Genomic DNA, 18849 nt, shown 5'->3' with positions numbered 1-18849 from the left:
CAGGGCGCTGGATCGGAAGCTAGATCCGACCCAAACCAGCACTCCAATAATGGGGTGCCAGCTTTGCAGGAGGCAACTTCACCTTCTGTAGCACGATGCCCGCCCCAGCAGATAGCTCTTCCGTCCCTAAGCACAGCACCCAAATTTTCTGAAAACAGAAAATGTTATCAAAACGTGAGTACTAGCCTCTTTCAGAGGCAGAAACGCGAACTACAATAAAACTGTGTGAGAACCTTTTATTTGCCCCGCTTGTAAATACCCACACAATGTTGCTGCAGCCGTGGTAAGAGGCTTCATTACGGGTGCCTTGCAGATTCTGTTGGGTATCACCTAACATTAGGTGTACACGCATCTTACTGGCTTTCTGAAATTTACAAGTGTGAGTTGCAACACACATCTGGCCCCAGATGTTTCAGGAGGGGGCTGGTGGGAGCAAAGCCCCCCGCTAGGGTAGCCTGGGTGCCTAGCAATGATGAGCTGAGGTGAGAGCTCCGTGGAAGGAGGCGCTTACTGATGAGCCGCCCTGCACCCTCGGAATGAAAGATATGGCTCAGCCCTTGGGAGCAGGGCAAGGAGCCGTTCCCTAATTGTTCTCCTAAGCCAGTAGTAATTGGTCTCGGGCCAGGCTAATTAATCTGGAGAGAAGGAGGTGTTACTCTGTTAGTTAGAATTGTTCCAATCAGTATCCCGGAAGGCGCTCTCTGTTTGATTCCTGTATTTCTTGTTTTGTCTCCAAATCTCTATTTATCACTTTGTGTCTCTCCGCTCAACATTTTTTAAGGTGTCACATCAGCCTTTTAAACAGTGGCGATTTAATTGCGAAAGCTCACATAAACAGATTGAAAGGTGTGAGAAGAAATTCACAAGTCCCACAGGGAAACAGCCACAAAGCGCGCATTCAGCCTGGAACTCCCATGGCGGTGCAGAACAGATCGCACAGCCACTGGGTCACACGGTGCCCCCCCACCCCACCCCCAAACTGAATGACAAACAAGTCTGCTACAAGAAACATTTGTTCATGCAGGAGACACAGTGAGAGCCACCAAGATGAATCGCGCCTGCCCTCCACACTCCTGGAGCTTAGGTTTAATAGGGAAGGCAGGGTGTGCATGTAAAGTGTGCAGCAGGCCGTGCCACAGGGAGACGGGGCAGGAGGCAGGGCTGCCCGGCTTGTGGGGATGAGTCGGAATCCGGTCAGCAGCAGGACCAGAACCCAGCTCCCAGCGAGCTCGGTAGTTAGTGGCAAAGACGCCCATCAACATGTGGTTAGGGGAAGTGGTCGGTAGAGACAGGAGCACCCCAGGAGGGTGCACAAACCAGACATGATCTGAACTCCCAGTGGCGGGAAGGGGACCCCCACCCCCACACTAACCGGTCTGCGTCATTGCAGGTGAATCCAGCACCCCTTCTGGGCCTGCACACAGCGGAAAAGGATGGAAGAGCAAGAGGCAGTTCAGGACGATCGCCCCAAAAATTGTGCCCCGTGTCCTACCACCCCGGGTGCTGCCGTGCCAGCCGCCAGCGCTCTCAGATCAGGCGGGGCAGGGGCCGGCCGGCACCGCCAGGCCGCTGGGGCTGCCCGCCCAGAACTATGCCCTGATGCAGGTGGCTGGCCAAGAGGGGACGTTTTCGCTCGTCGCCTTGCCCCACGTCGCTGCGGCTCAGCCAGTGCAGAAAGCCAGGCTGCCTGGGAACCTGAAGCTGCCCATCCCGCGGTATCAGTCCCCAGGGAGCAACAAAGGCTGCAGCAGGAGGCCCCTCCCCAGCTCTCCTGAGGGCGCCTGGGGCAAGACCCAGACCTGTCCTCAGAGGTCACCGTCCCCACCTGCCCAGAATCCCGAGCTGCCACACCAGCCCAGTCCACCGGAGCAGGCAGCTTCACCACACCAAGCCCCAGCCGGCAGCATTGGCGCAGCCACGCCGACCAATAGGGGCAGCCGTAGCCACTCCAGACCTCCAGGGACCAGCAAGCATCCCGGCACCCTAGCCCTCTCCTCTCCAGCGGGGCCCACTGCCGAGCAGGGCCTCAGCAAGACCCCAAGGAAAACAAACTTTGCGAGCAGGAAGGCATCCGCCAAAGCTCCTGCCGTCACCAGTGACAAACACAAAGCGCCGGGTGATCTTGCAAAAGCCGTGGCCAGTCCAGCGCCTGCCGTGCTGGGCAGTGCCGTGCAATGGATCTCAGTGCCCAGGGGCAAGCTGCCCATCTCAAGAGCGAGGACAGCAGAGGTCTTCAAACTGGCCTCGGAGGCCAGCCCTGCAGAGTGTCCTTTCCCGAGGCCCGGGGCCAGCTGTGAGCAGCCAGCCTCCATCCCAGAAGGCTCCGGTGCAGCCGCCCAAATGGCGGTCAGCAAGACCCCTGGCCCCCAGGCATCCAGGCTGAGCCCCTGTGAGAGAGCCTTTTGTCCAGCCACCAAACCGGACGTCAGCCACAAAACCAGACCGAACGGCAGGGCAGCAAAGGGAAGAGCCAAAAAGCGAAAGGCGCCAGACGACGTTCTGGCATTTCAGGGGAAGCGGCGCAAAGGCCTTGTGAGCAAGTGCAGAGATGCCAAGGAGAGAGTTAAGCACACCCCCCAGGAATCCAGAGACCAGAAGCCCGGAGCTGTGAAAAAATACCGGAGCATCATGCCCAAACCTGTCCTCGCCGTGCCCACCCTGGCCCCCCTGGCTGCTTCTGTTGCCCTGGTGCCATCTCAGACCCCCAGCGGCCCCGGGCAAGACCTTTGCCCCCTTGCCAAACGTCTCGGCTGCAAGCAGGACCGGGGCCCCTCCCCGAAGCCCGGCCCGGGGCTGCGCAATGGCTTCTGTGGCCTGAAGAAGCCTTGGCACCGGTGCCACGTGTGCAGCCGCCACTTCCAGTTCAAACAGCACCTTCGCGACCACATGAGCACGCACCCGGACACGCGGCCCTACAGCTGCCGCGTGTGTCGTAAGGCCTACGTCCGCGCGGGCAGCCTGAGCACGCATATGAAGCTTCAGCACGCCGAGAGCCGTCCGAAGAAGCTCGTGTGCTGTGAGTTTTGCGCCAAAGTGTTCGGCCACGTGCGGGTCTACTTGGGGCACCTCAAGGAGGTGCACAGGGTCGTGATCAGCACCGAGCCCGCCCCCAGTGAGCCCCAGCCCGGAACTGCGGCCAAGAGCAGAGCCCGGGACGCCGGTGTACGCGGGAGGGCGGCATCGCCCGACAGGTGAGCGAGGAGAGTGCTTTGGCTGGGGCGGGAGGGTGAGACCTGAGGTTCGGGAAGAAGCGTTTGTAGAAGATGAGAATCTTGTAAGGTAGCTGCCTAATGCCCGTGGCTCTGGGAAGAATGACCTCACTCCTCTTTGCTCTCTGGTCGCTCGTAATGTTTAATTATTCTACCCACGTAAGCCAGGGCGTAAGTGCCGTTTTAAGGTGTAGGAATGGTGTGTGGCCTAGCAGTTAGCATGCCTGCGACCTGTGTCAGAGGCCCCAGGTTCAGTGTCTGGCTCTGGCTCCTAGTTCTGGCTCCTAGTCTGTCAATTCAGACCCTGGGAGGTGCAGTGGGTGGCTCAAGAAATTGGGTCCCTGCACCTGCATGCAAGACCCAGGTTGAGTTTCTGGGCCTCAGCGTCAGCCTGGCCAAGTCCCAGCTCCTATGGGCATGTGGGGAGTGCACCCGTGGATGGAAGCGCTCGCTCTTTCACTCGCTCGCTCTCTCCTCCCACCCCCACTGTCTCTCTAATAAACAATAGATAAGATATTTAACAAATAAACTTTACACTGTGCTGGGGCAGTTGGGTGACGGGGAGTATGCTTCCATCTGAAAATGAGGCTGTATATTATTGTGGCTATTTCCTAATGGTTTACAAGTGATCTCCCCCTCCCCACCCACCCAATCACATCCACAGAATTACATCTAAACAGCTTCACGTGCCCCACCCACCATGTGACAGGGGTCTCAGAGCAGATCCGATGCGCTGACCGCACCTCCGGTGCCCAGAGCTACCCTCTGTACTCCCCGCCAGGCCAGGCCCTCTTCTCCATGGGCCGTGGCTGTTTGCAGGCTCCGCTTCCTAGCAGGGTGGGCAGAGAGGCCCCCAGGCTGGGCTGTGAGCATCCGATCGCCACCCTGATGGCTGACGGGAGCTTCCTTGCAGGCGCTTCCCGCAGGCACCTGAGGACCACACTTGAGGTTCTCCGCACAGTACAGCTCTCAGCTCTCAGCTCTGCTGCTGTCCCAGGCGCCTTAGCCCAGAGCTGGATCTAAAGTGGAGCAGCCGGGACTCGAACCGGCGCCCCTGTGGGATGCCAGCACTGTAGGCAGTGGCTCAGCCTGCTGCACCACAGCACTGGTTCCCTCCTGTGCTTTTCTCTATTGTGTTTGTCCAAGGAAATCTCACTTCTCACCTGTTCTCTAGGAGTTAGATGTTGACTTCTGGGTAGAACGTCCAAGCTGCATCAGGTGCCGCGCGGCGGGTGGGGACGGGGCGGGGGGGGGGGGCGGTCACCTTTGCGGCACCAAGTGCTCTTGCAGCACCCCGTGACGACACCATTGCCAGGGTAACCACAGGGAGCTGGAGCCTCCCAGCCGGGTTTTCCAGCGAGCTCTCACCTGGACCGTTTCTGCCCTTTGCAGGGAGGGCAAGTCCAGCCTGGAAGAAGACTTCCTTCTGAACCAGGCCGAGGAGGTCAGATTACAGATCAAGTGCGGCCGTTGTCAGGTCACCGCCCAGTCTTTCGCCGACATAAAGTTTCATTTACTTTATGTTCACGGAGAGGAAATTCAGGGCAGGCTCCAAGAGGGGCTCGTGGCGGGAGGCAAAGGGGCCGCAGAAGAACCGGCCAAACAGCAGGCCACTCCCGACTGGACGCTGGGGCCCCAGAGGACGCAGCTGGCCGGGGAAGACCTGCGCGCCTGTCCGAAACTCAACGGGCAGCTCTACCCGCATCATCCGCTCGGGGCGGAAACCCTCGTGGGAAAGGAGGGGACGCAGGAGCCAGAGGCGGACCCTCGGGGCCCGGAGGGTGCCGGCCCCCACTCTGTTGTGCTGTGGTCTCGCGCCGGCTTCCACTGCGTCCTGTGCACCCAGACGCTGGGGCGGAGGGAGGAGCTGCTCGTGCACTGGGCGCGCCAGCACAACTGCCAGGACCCTGCCAGGCTCTGGGCGATTCTGCAGGCGTCCGCGCAGCAGGGCGTGATGCAGCTCTCCAGCGACGCGGCACGGTGCAGTGCCCCCGAGCTCCCCGCTCCCTAAGGAGGGGATCGGCGGCGGGGCGGACAGAGGTGATCCGTTTTGTACACAGTTTTATTTTCTTATGAAATAAAATATACATCCTTAGTGCACATTTCGAACCGCAGGCTCTCTTTATTTTACAGCTCTGCGTTTCGACGCTTAATGCCTTAGACGTTAATTGAGGATGAATAAAAAGATAGCATTTGCAGACTGGCGCGTAGAGGATGGGAAGCTGTTCTACAGGTGCGCGCGCTCCCGCGTGTGTCCGCTCGTTCACATGTGTTCCGCTCCCGTAGAACAACGAATGGGAAAATCTCCAGGAGACGAAACCATTTCAGTTCCAACCACAGTATCAAGTTAGACGGTAAATATCGGCATATATTAAATCCTCTGAGTTAGTTCTTATGTGCCATAGGGCGATGTTTTTATAATAAGGTTGTCATCGACCATAACTTAAAAAAATGTATGTTCTGGACTTAGATCCCCCGCCCCCGCCTTGGTAACTTTGCTGTTTTCTTCTTAAATGCACATCCCTTACACAATTGTTGGCAAGTCTTAGAGCTGTAGTGTTCATATGAAAATCATAAAAATTTTCAGTGCTTTCATCTATTAAAAAAATGCTTTCTTGGTTAAAAAAAAAAAGTATTTTCAAGTCTTTGGGGCCAGAAAATTTGCAACCTGGAAGGTGAACCCGAGAGATTCCAGTCCAGATGTGCAGGTGCAGAGGGTTGTCATAGCTGATCAGTCCTGGGCACCCCTGCGCCTTTCAAGCCCAGGCTCTCTTTGAGTTGAGAGTAAACGATCCTTTTCTAAATTCCTGGGAAACCATCTTGAGTCACAAAGGTTGCCTGCGGAAGTCTCTGGGCATCCCAGCTACAAAGTGGACGTCTCAGGAGGGGTAGGCTGAGCGTTCCTCTCCCTGCTCTGGGACCCCTGGCTTTAGAGAAAGCACCCTGCATGCACGTGGCCAGTCTCTAAAGATTTTGCCAGCATCTTCCCGATGGACCACACTCTGCCCACCTCACAGATCAGACCTCTGCCATTTGACATTTGCAAAGCTCTGTGGTTAGCAATGAAATAACCGTACCACTCAGTGTGGTTCCTAGTTTGCTTTCTGAGATATTGGTTTCCAATTTATTGCAAAAATAAGACCCACCGAGAATACTGCTGGAAGTCACACCATGACATTTGAAATCGAACTATGAAAGGAGGGTACAGGTTCATGTCCCAGCTACTCCTCTTCTGAGCCAGCTCCTTGCTGATGGCCTGGGAAAACCAGCACATGGTGGCCCAAGTCCTTGGGCCCCTGCACCCACGTGGGAGACCCAGAAGAAGCTCCTGGCTCCTGGCTTCAGCCTGGCTCAACCCTGGCCATTGCAGCCATCTGGGGAGTGAACCAACAGATGGAAGACCCCCCCCCCTCTCCTTCTCTATGTAACTCTGACTTTCAAATAAAGAAATAAATCTATTTTTAGAAAATAAAAGGATGCACAGACTGCTCATTCTCCAATGCTCAATAGTACTTCAGAGCTACTGGTCAGCTGGCCATGCCCACGGAAGTGGATCTGGGGGACAGGCAGAGGCAGGGGTGTGGGGACAGGACAGGAAGTCTGGACAGCTGCCCTTGGCAGTGGCCAGTGCTGAGCCACCTGCTGTCCCAGTGACACCATCGGCAGTCGCTGGCTGGAAAGAAGCAGAGGGCGAGGAATGGGGAGAAGCGCAGAGGGACAGGGGAGCGTGGTGAGCTCAGGGTGGGCAGCCCGCTGGATCCCCTTTGCCAAATGCATTTCAGAGCCTCAGTGCCCTTGCTCGATGCAGGCGGCTCTTGGAAGGCTCAGAGCACGAAGGGGGTCCACACTCCACTGTAAGGAACCTCTTGGCTTGGGGTGCCCCGCCATGGGTGTGGCTCCATCTGGAATTCGTTTCCAGACACCCCTGCATCACTGTGGGAACAGCCACCTCGCAGTGCCACCCCACAGTGGCTCCCAGGAAGACGAGGGAATGACGTAGCCCGAGTAACTTGGGGAACGGCACAGAGCCTGCCTTGGGGGTGAAACTGATACCAACTCAGCACTCACCTGTCCACCTGACCCCAAGAACGAAGTGCTCTGGGGTGCAGTGTGGCCTTGAGAGACTCCCTGCCGCAGGCTCCATCCTCTCCTCGTGGTGTTGCCCCATTCCCTGGCCTGTCGCCATGGCACCCACTGCGCTGCCCAGGAGCTGGGGGCAGACTTGCCTACTCTCCACACTAGAGGGCCTGACCTGGCGTGGTGCACAATAGGTGCTCCTTGTCAGCTCTCTCTCTCTCTCTCTCTCTTGTTTAAGATTTATTTGAAAGGCAGAGTTAGAGAGAAGCAGAGGCAGAGAGAGAGAGAGGTCTTGAATCTGCTGGTTCACTCCCCAGATGACTGCAATGGCCGGAGCTGGGCTGATCCGAAGCCAAGAGCCAGGAGCTTCTTCCAGGTCTCCCACGCAGATGCAGGGACCCAAGGACTTGGGCCATCTTCCACTGCTTTCCCAGGCCACAGCAGAGAGCTAGATTGGAAGTGGAGCAGCCGGGACTCAAACCTGCGCCCATATAGGATGCCGGCACTGCAGACAGGGGCTTTTACCCACTGAGCCACAGCCCAGGCCCGGTCAGCTCCCACTTAACAGAACTGTCACTTGGCCTCCACTGAAGAACCCAGCATGTAGCTAGGGAGGTGGCGAAACAGACTTGGTCTGAAAGTCAGCACCTGCATCTTCCTCTTTGAAAATTGTCCCAAAGCCAACAATACTCGGTTTGTGTGTGTGTGTGTGTGTGTGTGTGTGTTTTCTTTTGCCCTAAATTCTTTCTGAAAGTTACAGCATTTTAGATTTGTGTGGTTTTACTGCCTGTCATGTTTATTCATGTCACCTTGTGTTGCGCATGCTTTCTCCCTCTCTGTCTCTGTCTCTCTGTCGCTCGCTCGCTCGCTTGCTCGCTCTCACGCTGGACGCCTTCCGAGCCCAGTTTGCCGGGGCCTCCGCTGAGCTGCTCCTCATATGGAAAGCCCCGTCGTCAGCAGCACACCATAAATAACCATACCTGCTCTCCGGCTGCACACGCCTCCCCTCCCCAGCGGCTCCAGTGACAGGATCGCGGGCAAGAAACGTTCGGTCTCATTTATTTATTGGAATTCTCGGATTTGGGCTGGTTAGCTCCCTTTCGGACTGTTGACACGTGTTGTTAGATGCCTGTTTTATAGAATCCCCACCCCCCCCCACCCCGCCCTGCTTTCGCAAAGCGCCTGAGAAAAAAGTGATGAACTGGGATTGAGTGGAACAGGTTTTTAGCTTCAGCTTTGCACTGCCGTCCCTGACCCTGGGCAGCGTAGCTCGGCTTACGGCACAGGCTGGAAGGCATGTATTTCAACTCACTCTCCCTCTTCCGGAATGGCACTTTTGGAGGTGAACTGTTCATTCTGTCATGTTTGGTCATGGTTATGGTTACCCCCATAATAAAAAAATACATATATCTAGAACCACAGGTTTTCGGGTATATGTAGAACCAGAGTTTTTCGGGCATATTTTAAATTTGTGTTTAGCATGAGGAACATAGCCTATTTCCCACGCTCTTAAGTGTGACGGTATTTCAGTGTGTGGCTCAACCCTGGGAAAAAAATGTACTCTCCCTGGAGGGAAACCAAAGGTAACAGCTAAAAGGGGTGTAGAAAGATGACTTGTCCCAAATTCGAATAGGAAGCAAAACAGGTTTCTCTTTCAAATTTGCTTCTGTCTACAAAGTTGCCCTACCCCGTTAGCATAGCAGTACAGAAATCACTTCCAATAGGAGGGTGGTACCCACCTGTTTTAGTATGTCTTGATGACATTTGCAAGTTATTAGCAGTATGAAAGATGATATTTTTGATCAGCCAAATAGCCACTAAGTACTACTCAAAAAAGAGTTCACCTTCTTTCGTTAAACGTAAACTTGATTTCCAGGAAGAACTGTAGGTGTTGTGCTGGCATTTCCAGACACAGAGCAATGAATTTGGTCTGGGCACTGCCTGAGCCATCTTACACGGAAACGTGGCCACGAAAGAGAGCCAGGGGGCTCAGACACAGGTGCTGGGTTGCCACGCTAAAGCCCTGGCTGGGTTGTATGTGAGGGCATGGTTTTAGGAAATCCCAGGGTAATCAGAACCAAAGCAGCTAAACTTGTCGTAGTCCATTGAGCCAAGCCTTTAGACAAGGTTTACACCTAGGAAAAGTTTGTCTAAACTGTCCAGTAGGACTGTCCATTGGAAGCTGTTTATTCTCTTAAATGGTGGCCGGGACAGAGGAGGAGGTAGGAACATGGTGTCAGGATGTGGCGTGAGGAGGCCCACTGGGCACTGGGATTAGAGGGGGGAACCTGGCTTCAGTGTCCCGGCAACAAAACGCCGCTACTATTTTGGTGCAACCTCAATGGAGAGAATCGACCAAATGCACAGATCTTCCTGGCCCAGGAGCTCCACTCCCAAGGATCTGCACTACAGATCCTACTGCATGAGTGCCCCCTGCAAGGATGTTCACTACAGCATTGTTTATAACAAGCAGAAGTCATCAAAGCTGGCCCCAGAAGCCTGCCGTTAACCAGCCCCTCCCCCCCCAAGTGGAATGCAACACTGCAACGTGAACTAACCAAGCAGCACTCAGGTGCTGAGCTGTGTCCTGTGGGAGGGGTGGGAGGGATGCAAGGTGCGAAACGGTGCAACATGAGCTCCCGTTTGCTCTTTGAGAAGGAAAGAGAAAGGGAGGGCAGTACGGATGCTTGTCCACGCGAAGGAATTCATGGGCAGCGGCTTCCAGTGAGGGGAAGGAAGGAAGAACGCTTATCTTTTGCACCATCGCCGTGTTGGGGCTGCATTTTTTCTTTTCGTTTAAAAATCTGGCTTTGCCAGGCTCAGCTGTAGCAGTGCTGCCGTCATTAGGACAGACGTCGGCACAGCAGTGAAACGGGCATCTGGCCCGCCGCAGTGTGTCACCTGTGCCACCTGGACCCCTGCTGCCCACCGGCCCACCCACAAACACACAGCCGGACGTCCATCCAGGCACAGGTGCTCCAAACCGAGACGAGCGTGTGTCTTCCTACCAGTAACGTCCATCCTGTTGGGATTTGCTCTGTTCTAATTCGTTTTATAAGGCAGGCTGCCTGGTACTGCACCGCTAATTTCAAATGCAGGGCTGTAGACTTTCTGCTTCCCACCCCTTCCCGCCCCTTCCTAGCCCTGGTGGGCTGTCACTCGGGCCCGCGGGTCCCCACTGCCAGGGACTAGATGAGCTCTCCCCCCGCCCGCCTGCAAATCTGCAAGAGGAGGTGACCTCCAGCCAAGGGTCACCAAGGCCCGGAGTTGCCAGCGTGCTGTGGCCGGCTGGTAGGCCCTCTGGTGCCGTACCTGTTATGCTCTGGGTGGCACGAAGGAACCCCGCTGCCCACCCACCCGTGGGCTCACCCCATGGAGTCGCCGAGTTTTGAAATGTTTCTCCCAAGTTTCACTTGTCGAGAGCTGGCGATCTGAAACTGTCTCTCGTTGCTTCCAAACCTTGCGACAGAGATGCACCGCGGAACAAGGGGCCAGCCGTGTCCCCTGCCTCCCCTCCCACCCGCACCCCTTCTCCACTTGGCTAAGCGGCCCGTGTCTGGCCGGTGTTTCTGACCATCTGGGTGCCAGCCCGCCCTTCCTGTTCCCCCGCCCAGCCTCACTTCCCTGTAAGGCGTCCTGCCGTCCGCCAGGCCTGCCGGGTCTGGGTCAGAGATGGCCTCTGGGACCTCCAAGTGACCTGGATCTTTGGGTCACCTCTCCAGGGAGAGATTCACAATGACAGCAAACAGTGGCCACCACCGCCTCCTCCCACGCCCCACGCCGGGCACCGCGGTGATGAGAAAATCCTCCATTACACCATGCTGCCTCTTGGTCAGGCCACCCCTGGGCAACCCTGGGTTGGTTCTTAAGCCCCTGTGTGAGTTTCCCGAGGGTCCCCTGTCTCCGTTTTAGCACCGCCCCCTCCTCCAGCAGCTCCATCAAGCACGAATCACCAAACGAATGTATGTGCGCCAACCGCAGCCCTTCTGGGGTCTTCTCCAGTCAACACACGGTCCATGGGCCAGTCTGGTGCCCGTGCGCGGGCAGAGGACCACATGCCGCCAGCTCCGTGCGCCAGCCCGGTGCCCGTGTGCAGGCGGAGGACCACCCGCCACCAGCTCCGTGCGCCAGCCCGGTGCCCGTGTGCAGGCGGAGGACCACCCGCCACCAGCTCCGTGCGCCAGCCCGGTGCCCGTGTGCAGGCGGAGGACCACCCGCCACCAGCTCCGTGCGCCAGCCCGGTGCCCGTGTGCAGGCGGAGGACCACACGCCACCAGCTCCGTGCGCCAGCCCGGTGCCCGTGCGCAGATGGAGGACCACACACCACCAGCTCCGTGCACCAGCCCGGTGCCCGTGCGCAGATGGAGAACCACACACTACGAGCTCTGTGCGCCACCCTGGTGCCCGTGTGCAGATGGAGAACCACACACTACGAGTTCCGTGCACCAGCCTGGTGCCCGTGCTTAGATGGAGGACCACACACCATGAGCTCCGTGTGCCAGCCTGGTGCCCGTGCTTAGATGGAGGACCACACACCACCAGCTCCGTGCACCAGCCTGCTCTAAGGAGGGTTCTTTAAGATGTCCACTGATGGGTCGCCTGGAGCTGCCACAGCTACGGGGGACTCCTCTGTGTGCACATCCACAGGAGAACAGATTTTGCAATGATAACAAAAGGCGGCCGGGTAGGAGGGACCTGGCGGGTAGTAACCAACAGCTGGATGAACTCATCTGGCTTTGATTTCCATCAGCATCCTGAAAGACTGCCTCAAACACGATTCTCATCCTACATGCACGTAATAACCATGGGTAGCAGAGAGCTCTAACTCCGAGGCCTTTCTTGTTGAACAGGGCAGGCTTTGACAATTAGCACATTAGACTTGAGTGTGTGGCATTCATCGCAGATTTCTGTCCAGTTACCCTCAGGGACATGGCCACATCACAAACCCACTGCTTGAGGCCGGTGCTGTGGCACAGCAGGTTAATGCTCTGACCTGAAGCACCGGCATCCCATATGGGTGCCAGTTCGAGATCCGGCTGCTGCACTTCCGATCCAGCTCTCTGCTATGGCCTGGGAAAGCAGTGGAGGATGGCTCAAGTCCTTGGGCCCCTGCACCTGCATGGGAGAACCAGAAGAAGCTCCTGGCTCCTGACTTCAGATCAGTTCAGCTCTGGCCATTGCTGCCATCTAGGGAGTGAACCAGTGGATGGAAGACCTCTCTTTCTCTCTGCCTCTCCTCTCTCTTTGTAGCTGTGACTTTCAAATAAAATAAATCTTAAAAAGAAAAAAAAAAAAAAACTACTGCACTGGGTACTAACAGGCCTCCTTGGGTTTAAATAAATTTATTTATTTATTTTAACCCAGAAACCTCCTATTTAAGGTATACAAACTTCTTCACAAATACAAATTTAGGAATACAGTGATCCTTCCCAGCTCTCTTCCTTGTTACAGTCCCGGAAGAGAAAGCTGGGAGCCCGAGCACCGAGTGGTTTGCTGCAGAGTGGAGTTGCGAGAGGCGGTCCCGAAGCTGTGGCCCGAGCTGCGTGCTGTGCCAGGGAATGAGAAGGTGTCGGACCGGGGCCGTCCACGCTGCATGTGGTTCAGTTAGAAGTCGCGAAAGGTCCCCTAGTGCAACGAGGAGCCGAAAAACACGTTCAGCACAGCCCGGGGCCAAGCCAGCAGGGTGCTCTTTGGGGTGAGGAAGAAACCACCGCACGTCCGTCGCTGGCAAAGCAGGGAGGGAGTGGAAGTGACAGGGGTGTGGGATTCGGCCTCACCGCAGGAAAGGAGGCAGGGTGCTCCCTTTCTGGGGGTGTGTCAGGCTCCTTGAGGTCTGGACTAAGCCTTGCACACTCCGAAGTGACACCTGCCCATGACCTGCAGCAGCAAGCCCTTCCGTGTCCCCGGCACTTCCCATCAAGCTCATCAGTAGCTGTGAGAAGACGTCCGAAATGAGCGATTCTTCCGGAAGACACAGCAGAAAGCAGAAAAGATGGGCGAGCCCGGCAAAGTCTGGAACCTGAAGCACACAAGTGCGGCGCAGTGGGCGAAGCTGCTGCCCATGGCACCGGCATCCCAGTATCAGAGGGCCGGTTAGAGGCCCTGCCGCTCCACTTCTGATCCAGCTCCCTGCTGACGCTCCTGGGAAGCCAGCAGACGATGGTACAAGTGCTTGAGCCCTGCCATCCACGTGGGATGACTCGTGTGGAGCTCCAGGCTCCTGGTTTCAGCCTGGCCCAGCCTCGGTTGTTGTGGGCATTCGGGAATGAACCAGAGGACGGAAGCTCCATCTCTCTCTTTGTCTCTCTCTGCTTTTCAAATAAATAAACCCCTCCCCATATGAGCTATCTTATTCATGAACTATCTTATTTCTCCCCTTTAAGCCAACACTTGTGAAACAATGGTTTTTCCAGCCACGCCATCCTGAGTGTGTGCTGTGCAGGGACCGTGGTTGGAAATGACAGTCACCTCTCAGGCTGGGGCCAACCTTAACTGGCCATCTGCCCTGCTCTGCCCCTGGACAGAGAGCGGCCCCTGGCTCCCTCCCCTGCACAAACTCCCTCCCACGTGTCCAGTGGTCCACCTGCTCACCCTCACGTGGCCACCACCCATAGAAATGCCATTCCTAGGAATCCCAACTGCAGGAGGCTCAGCCCACCCCTTCAACAGGGACACGGTTTCTTATTAGTACCCAAACTCGGTGGTCGCCTTCAACTTCTTACGATGACCTTTACTCCTTGTCCACCCCCTTTCTCTGCCCAAACCCGAGTCAAGCCCCATGATGCTCGGTGGGAAGGTGCTGGGGGCCAGGCCAGCCGGTGCCAGGCTGAACTGGTTCCTCTCTGCAGCCTGCACGTTCCGTGCCCACCCTGATCACTGCTGGCTTGAGTGTCTGAAACTGGACCTCCATCCCAGTGCTGTCATCCCTAGCAGGGGTCAGCCTCTCCTCCCAGGCCCCTCGCAGCCCCAGGAGTGACTTCCACCCGCCTTGTGGTAGAGCAACAGTGACGTGGTCTCTACCAGGATCCTGACTCCTGGCTTCAGCCTGGGCCAGCCCTGACTGTTGTGCCCATTTGGGGAGTGAACTGGTGGATGGGTACTCGTTACATGCATTTCCAGCCAGGAAAAGCTGTGGAAGTGCTAAGATTAGTGCCGGCACCGCAGCTCACTAGGCTAATCCTCTGCCTATGGTGCCAGCACCCCGGGTTCTAGTCCCAGTTGGGGCGCCGGTTCTCTCCCGGTTGCTCCTCTTCCAATCCAGCTCTCTGCTGTGGCCCAGGAGTGCAGTGGAGGATGGCCCAGGTCCTTGGGCCCTGCACCTGCATGGGAGACCAGGAGGAAGCACCTGGCTCCTGGCTTTGGACCAGTGCATTTGGGAGGTGAACCAATGGAAAAGGAAGACCTCTCTCTCTCTCTAACTCCGCCAGTTAAAAAAAAAAAATCACAGTCTCTTGGGCCCCACGGCTGTATCCCCTAAAGCAAGTGGCTGGTTCCTGCCCCACAGGGGAAGCCTTTACCAACTCCAGAAGTGAGCCCAGGCACAGCGACTCCGGCAACTCAGTCTCACACTGGGAAAGCCAGGTACCGGCTGCCCAACCGTGACTGCTGGTGATTGATTAACGGGGGAGAATTTGGAATTGAACTTGGCCATTGGGATTCACTTGCATTTGAAAGCAATGTGGCAGGCGGTCCATCTTTCAACACCGAATGCATTTTCCCCACTTTTATATCTTTCTGATGAATGAAGCACTTATGGAATGTGAGGGACTGAAGGCATTAGCTGTGGAACCTCTCAGCAGATCGGTCCAGCCAGATAGAGAAAAACACAGGGACCGACCTTGGCATCACTGCTCCGCCAGCTCCTACAGGGATGCGTCCCCAGGCATACGCCCTGTGCATTATTTGAGTTCTGTGCCCTGCAGCTCCCTGAGCCCGTTTTTAAGCAAGGCCTGCTCACTGAATTCAGTTGTTTGCAGCTTTAAGCGTCCGTGCTCACTACACAGCAAGAATAAATTAAACTCATTTCATCCGTCATCCAAGAGGAACCTGGGCCTGCATTTTTATTACCAACTGACTTGCACTCACCTTTGTGTGTGTGTGTGTGTGTGTGTGTGTGAGGGAGAGCGAGAGCGAGAGCGAGAGAGAGAGAGAGAGAGAGAGATGTTTACAATGTAATTAAAAACAATCAAGTCCAATTATCTCTGTGAATTGGTCCCTTTGGAGGTAGATAAGAAAGAAGCAGGGGTACAGTCGCCTGGCTGGTGCCCCTCCAGCGAGCGTGCATTCTCTATCTGCTCACCAAGAGCATTTTGTAATGTCACCGGTGATTTCACAATTTCAAAATATGGTAATTAAATGTGCGAAAGCGCGCTCCGGTTCTCCCACTACAAACGATCCTAGAACTTGATTCACGTCAGCCATTTAGAAAGGACCCGGCTGCGGTGATACTGTTTCCTGCAACACACACCTCCCGGGAAAACAATGATCTGAATCCTGCAGTCAGAACCAATTAAACTCTTCCCTTCTCCCCGCTGCAGCAGGAAGATGAGCCACATTTTTCAGGCAGGGCTCAGGCAGGCTTGGAAGCTCTCTGGGGGCTCCGTGCCTCGGGGCGCTTTGGGCCTCCTGCCAGCTGTGTGGTTGCAGGATCCGGACACGCAAAGGTGGGGTGGGGGGTGTTAGGGAGTGCAGTGGGTGCTTGGGGGGGGGGTGGGGACGGCACTTTGTCAGCTTCCAGGAGAGCTGATCTGGTCTGGAAACCCTTCCTACTGGCTGGCGCACTAAGAAGCTGGGAGTGGGAAAGTTAAGCCTCTTAGGGTAGACGTCTGGCACAGCTCGGAACACACATGTCCTGTATCAGAAGGCCTGGCCCCTCTGCTTCTGATCCAGCTTCCCACTAATGCGCAGCCTGGGAGGCAGCGGGTGATGGCGCAAGTACCTGGGTCCCTGCCACCCACGTGGGAGATGCACATGGAGTCCTGGTCCCAGCTGCTGTGGGCATTTGCGGAGTGAACCAGCAGGTGGAAGATGGGTCTCTCTCTCTCTCTCTCTCTCTCTCTCTCTTCCCCTTTCAAAGAAAAATGAAAATAAATAATTTTAATGAAGTATATTAATGTTAGAAGAGATATTTTCTTTTTTAAAGATTTTTGTTTATTTATTTGAAAGAGTTACACAGAGAGAGGAGAGAGAGAGAGGTCCTCCATCCACTGGTTCACTGCCCAATTGGCCTCAATGGCTGGAGCTGCACTGATCCGGAGCCAGGAGCTTCTTCCAGGTCTCCCACTTGGGTGCAGGGGCCCAAGGACTTGGGTCATCTTCCACTGCTTTCCCAGGCCACAGCAGAGAGCTGGATCAGAAGAGGAGCAGCTGGGACTTGAACCGGCACCCACATGGGATCCTGGCACCCCAGAAGGTGGCTTTACCCCCTATGCCACATGCCAGCCCGGAGATATTTTCAGACAGATGTTGTCTTTGGGCTGATTAAACACAGGAGTGAATCGTTAGATCAGCTGTCAAGTGAGAAACGAGCGAGCAGGGCCGTTGATCACCTCTGTATTTTTAGAGTTGGTTTTCATGATTCCCCAGATGAGCGCAGAAACAACTTTGATGTCCTGACTTTTGCCTCTGGAGACTTGACTGTAATTTGGCTCCATCTGACTTTGCCCCAGACTTCGGCATTAAATAAACAAATAGCAACACCCACCCAAATCTGCCAAGTGTAATGATTAAAATCTAGCAAAGGAGCCATCAAAAAAAAAAAAAAAAAAAAAAAAAAAAAAAAAAAAAAGGCTGCCCGTACTTCCCGGAGTGGAGTTGGTGCTGTTCTGGGTACTTACAGGATTTAAACACCTCTTCCCTGCTGAACGTCAGACACAAATCCAAATGTGACACACAGATTTTTTTTTTATTAAAGATCATTTATTTTGGGGTTGATGCTGTGGCATAGCAGGTAAAGCCACCTCCTATGATGCCGGCATCCCATGTGGGTACTGGTTCTAGTCCAGGCGGCTCTACTTCCCATCCTGCTCCCTGCTAATGCATCTGGGAAACCAGCTTGGGCCCCTGCACCCTTGTGGGAGATCCAGAAGAAGCTCCTGGCTCCTGGCTTTGGCCTGGACCAGTCCAAGCCATTGTGATCTTTGGGGAGTGAACCAGAGGATGGAAGATCTCTCTCTCTCTCTCTCTCACTCGCACTCTGTGTGTGTGTGTGTGTGTGTGTGTATGTCACTCTGCCTTTCTAACAAAATAAGTAGATTTTTTAAAAAGTGTGTGGAGGGGCCTGTTCTGTGGCGCAACGGGTTAAAGCCCCGGCCTGAAGCACCAGTTCTAGTCCCGGCTGCTCCTCTTCTGATCCAGCTCTCTGCTATGGCCTGCGAAAGCAGTAGAAGATGGCCCAAGTCCTTGGACCCCTGCACCCACATGGGAGACCCAGAAGAAGCTCCTGGCTCCGGCTTCGGATCAGTGCAGCTCCAGCCATTGTGGCCAATTGGAAAGTGAACCAGCAGATGGAAGACTTTCTCTCTCTCTCTCTCTGTTTCTACCTCTCTCTGTAACTCTGCCTTTCAAATGAAATAAATATTTTTAAAAGGTGTGTGGAAAATAGAATTTAAAGGTAGGTTTGTTTTGGTGCAGAAGGTTTTTGAAATCTGTGCATAGTTTTTTCACAACGCACATTTTCCATGAATTCTTTGCAGAACCCTGTTACGGATGGATTTCAAAAGTGTTTGCACCAAAACAAACATCTCTTTTAAAAACGTATTTATTTACTTATTTTCATTTTATTTGAAAGGCAGAAAGAGAGAACGAGAGACAGAGACAGATCTCCCAGCACCTGACTCAGTCCACGCCCCAGATGCCTGAAACAGCCAAGTCTGAGCCAGGTCAAAGCCAGGAGCAATGACTCGGGCCAGGTCGCCCACGTGGACAGCAGGGACTCAAACACTTCAGCCATCCCCAGCCGCCTCCCAGGGTGCGCAGTGGCAGGAAGCTGGAATTGGAAGTGGAGCCTGGACCAGAACCCAGACAGACTCTGACTGCTGGTCCACCAGGAGGCCGCTGCATAGGGATGGGGAAGGGAGGGGGAGGGGGGCGGTGCCTGCCGAGCTCCCCCGGGCACCCAGGATGCACCTGGACTCGTGCCAGCTCCGTGTCCCCAGACTGCGGCGTCTCAAAGCAGGGGAGTGGCTCAGGCCTCTTCTCTCAGCCTGGAGAGCTCAGGCTAGGCCAGCTCCAGTCTGCTCCAAGTCTTCAAGCAGCCACAGCTAATGTGCCCCTGGGCACAGGGACATCCCAGGCAAGGGCCCTGAGGCCCACGAGCCCCTGCAGGCACCGGTGGCCACTGTCAGAGGGCACAAAAGAGAAAGGAGGGTGGATGGAGAAGACGGGGGTCTCTGGGATGGCCTGAGGGGCTGGTCCAGGCCGCAGCCTGATGACCAGCGCCAGAGACCACTGCACCTGCCCACCCCCTGCCCCGCCCCGAGAAAGGCAACACCGGGGCACTCAGCACTGTTTTCTCCAACGCGGGATGCTGCAGCTAAGCCATCACAAACTCCCAAAGCCTGGT

The 18849-nt window shown here is 55.4% G+C and overlaps 1 protein-coding gene across 47 annotated transcripts in view; it reads left to right on the top strand.

Moving 5' to 3' along the window:
- Positions 1-5309, top strand: part of ZNF438 (zinc finger protein 438) — a 154904-nt gene extending 149595 nt beyond the window's left edge. For all 47 annotated transcript variants that reach the window (XM_051821655.2, XM_051821657.2, XM_051821632.2 and 44 more), the window contains 2 exons: positions 1391-3191; positions 4602-5309. In XM_051821655.2, coding sequence (XP_051677615.2) covers positions 1391-3191; positions 4602-5220 — 2420 coding nt within the window. In that variant the 3' untranslated portion in view covers positions 5221-5309. The remainder of the gene's footprint in view (positions 1-1390; positions 3192-4601) is intronic.
- Positions 5310-18849: the final 13540 nt, after the last annotated feature.

The sequence above is a fragment of the Oryctolagus cuniculus genome, chromosome 13 (genome assembly GCF_964237555.1).
Source record: "Oryctolagus cuniculus chromosome 13, mOryCun1.1, whole genome shotgun sequence".
Classification (NCBI taxonomy): domain Eukaryota; kingdom Metazoa; phylum Chordata; class Mammalia; order Lagomorpha; family Leporidae; genus Oryctolagus; species Oryctolagus cuniculus.
The sequence above is the reverse complement of the archived record's forward strand: the minus strand, read 5'-3'. Positions and strand labels throughout refer to the sequence as shown.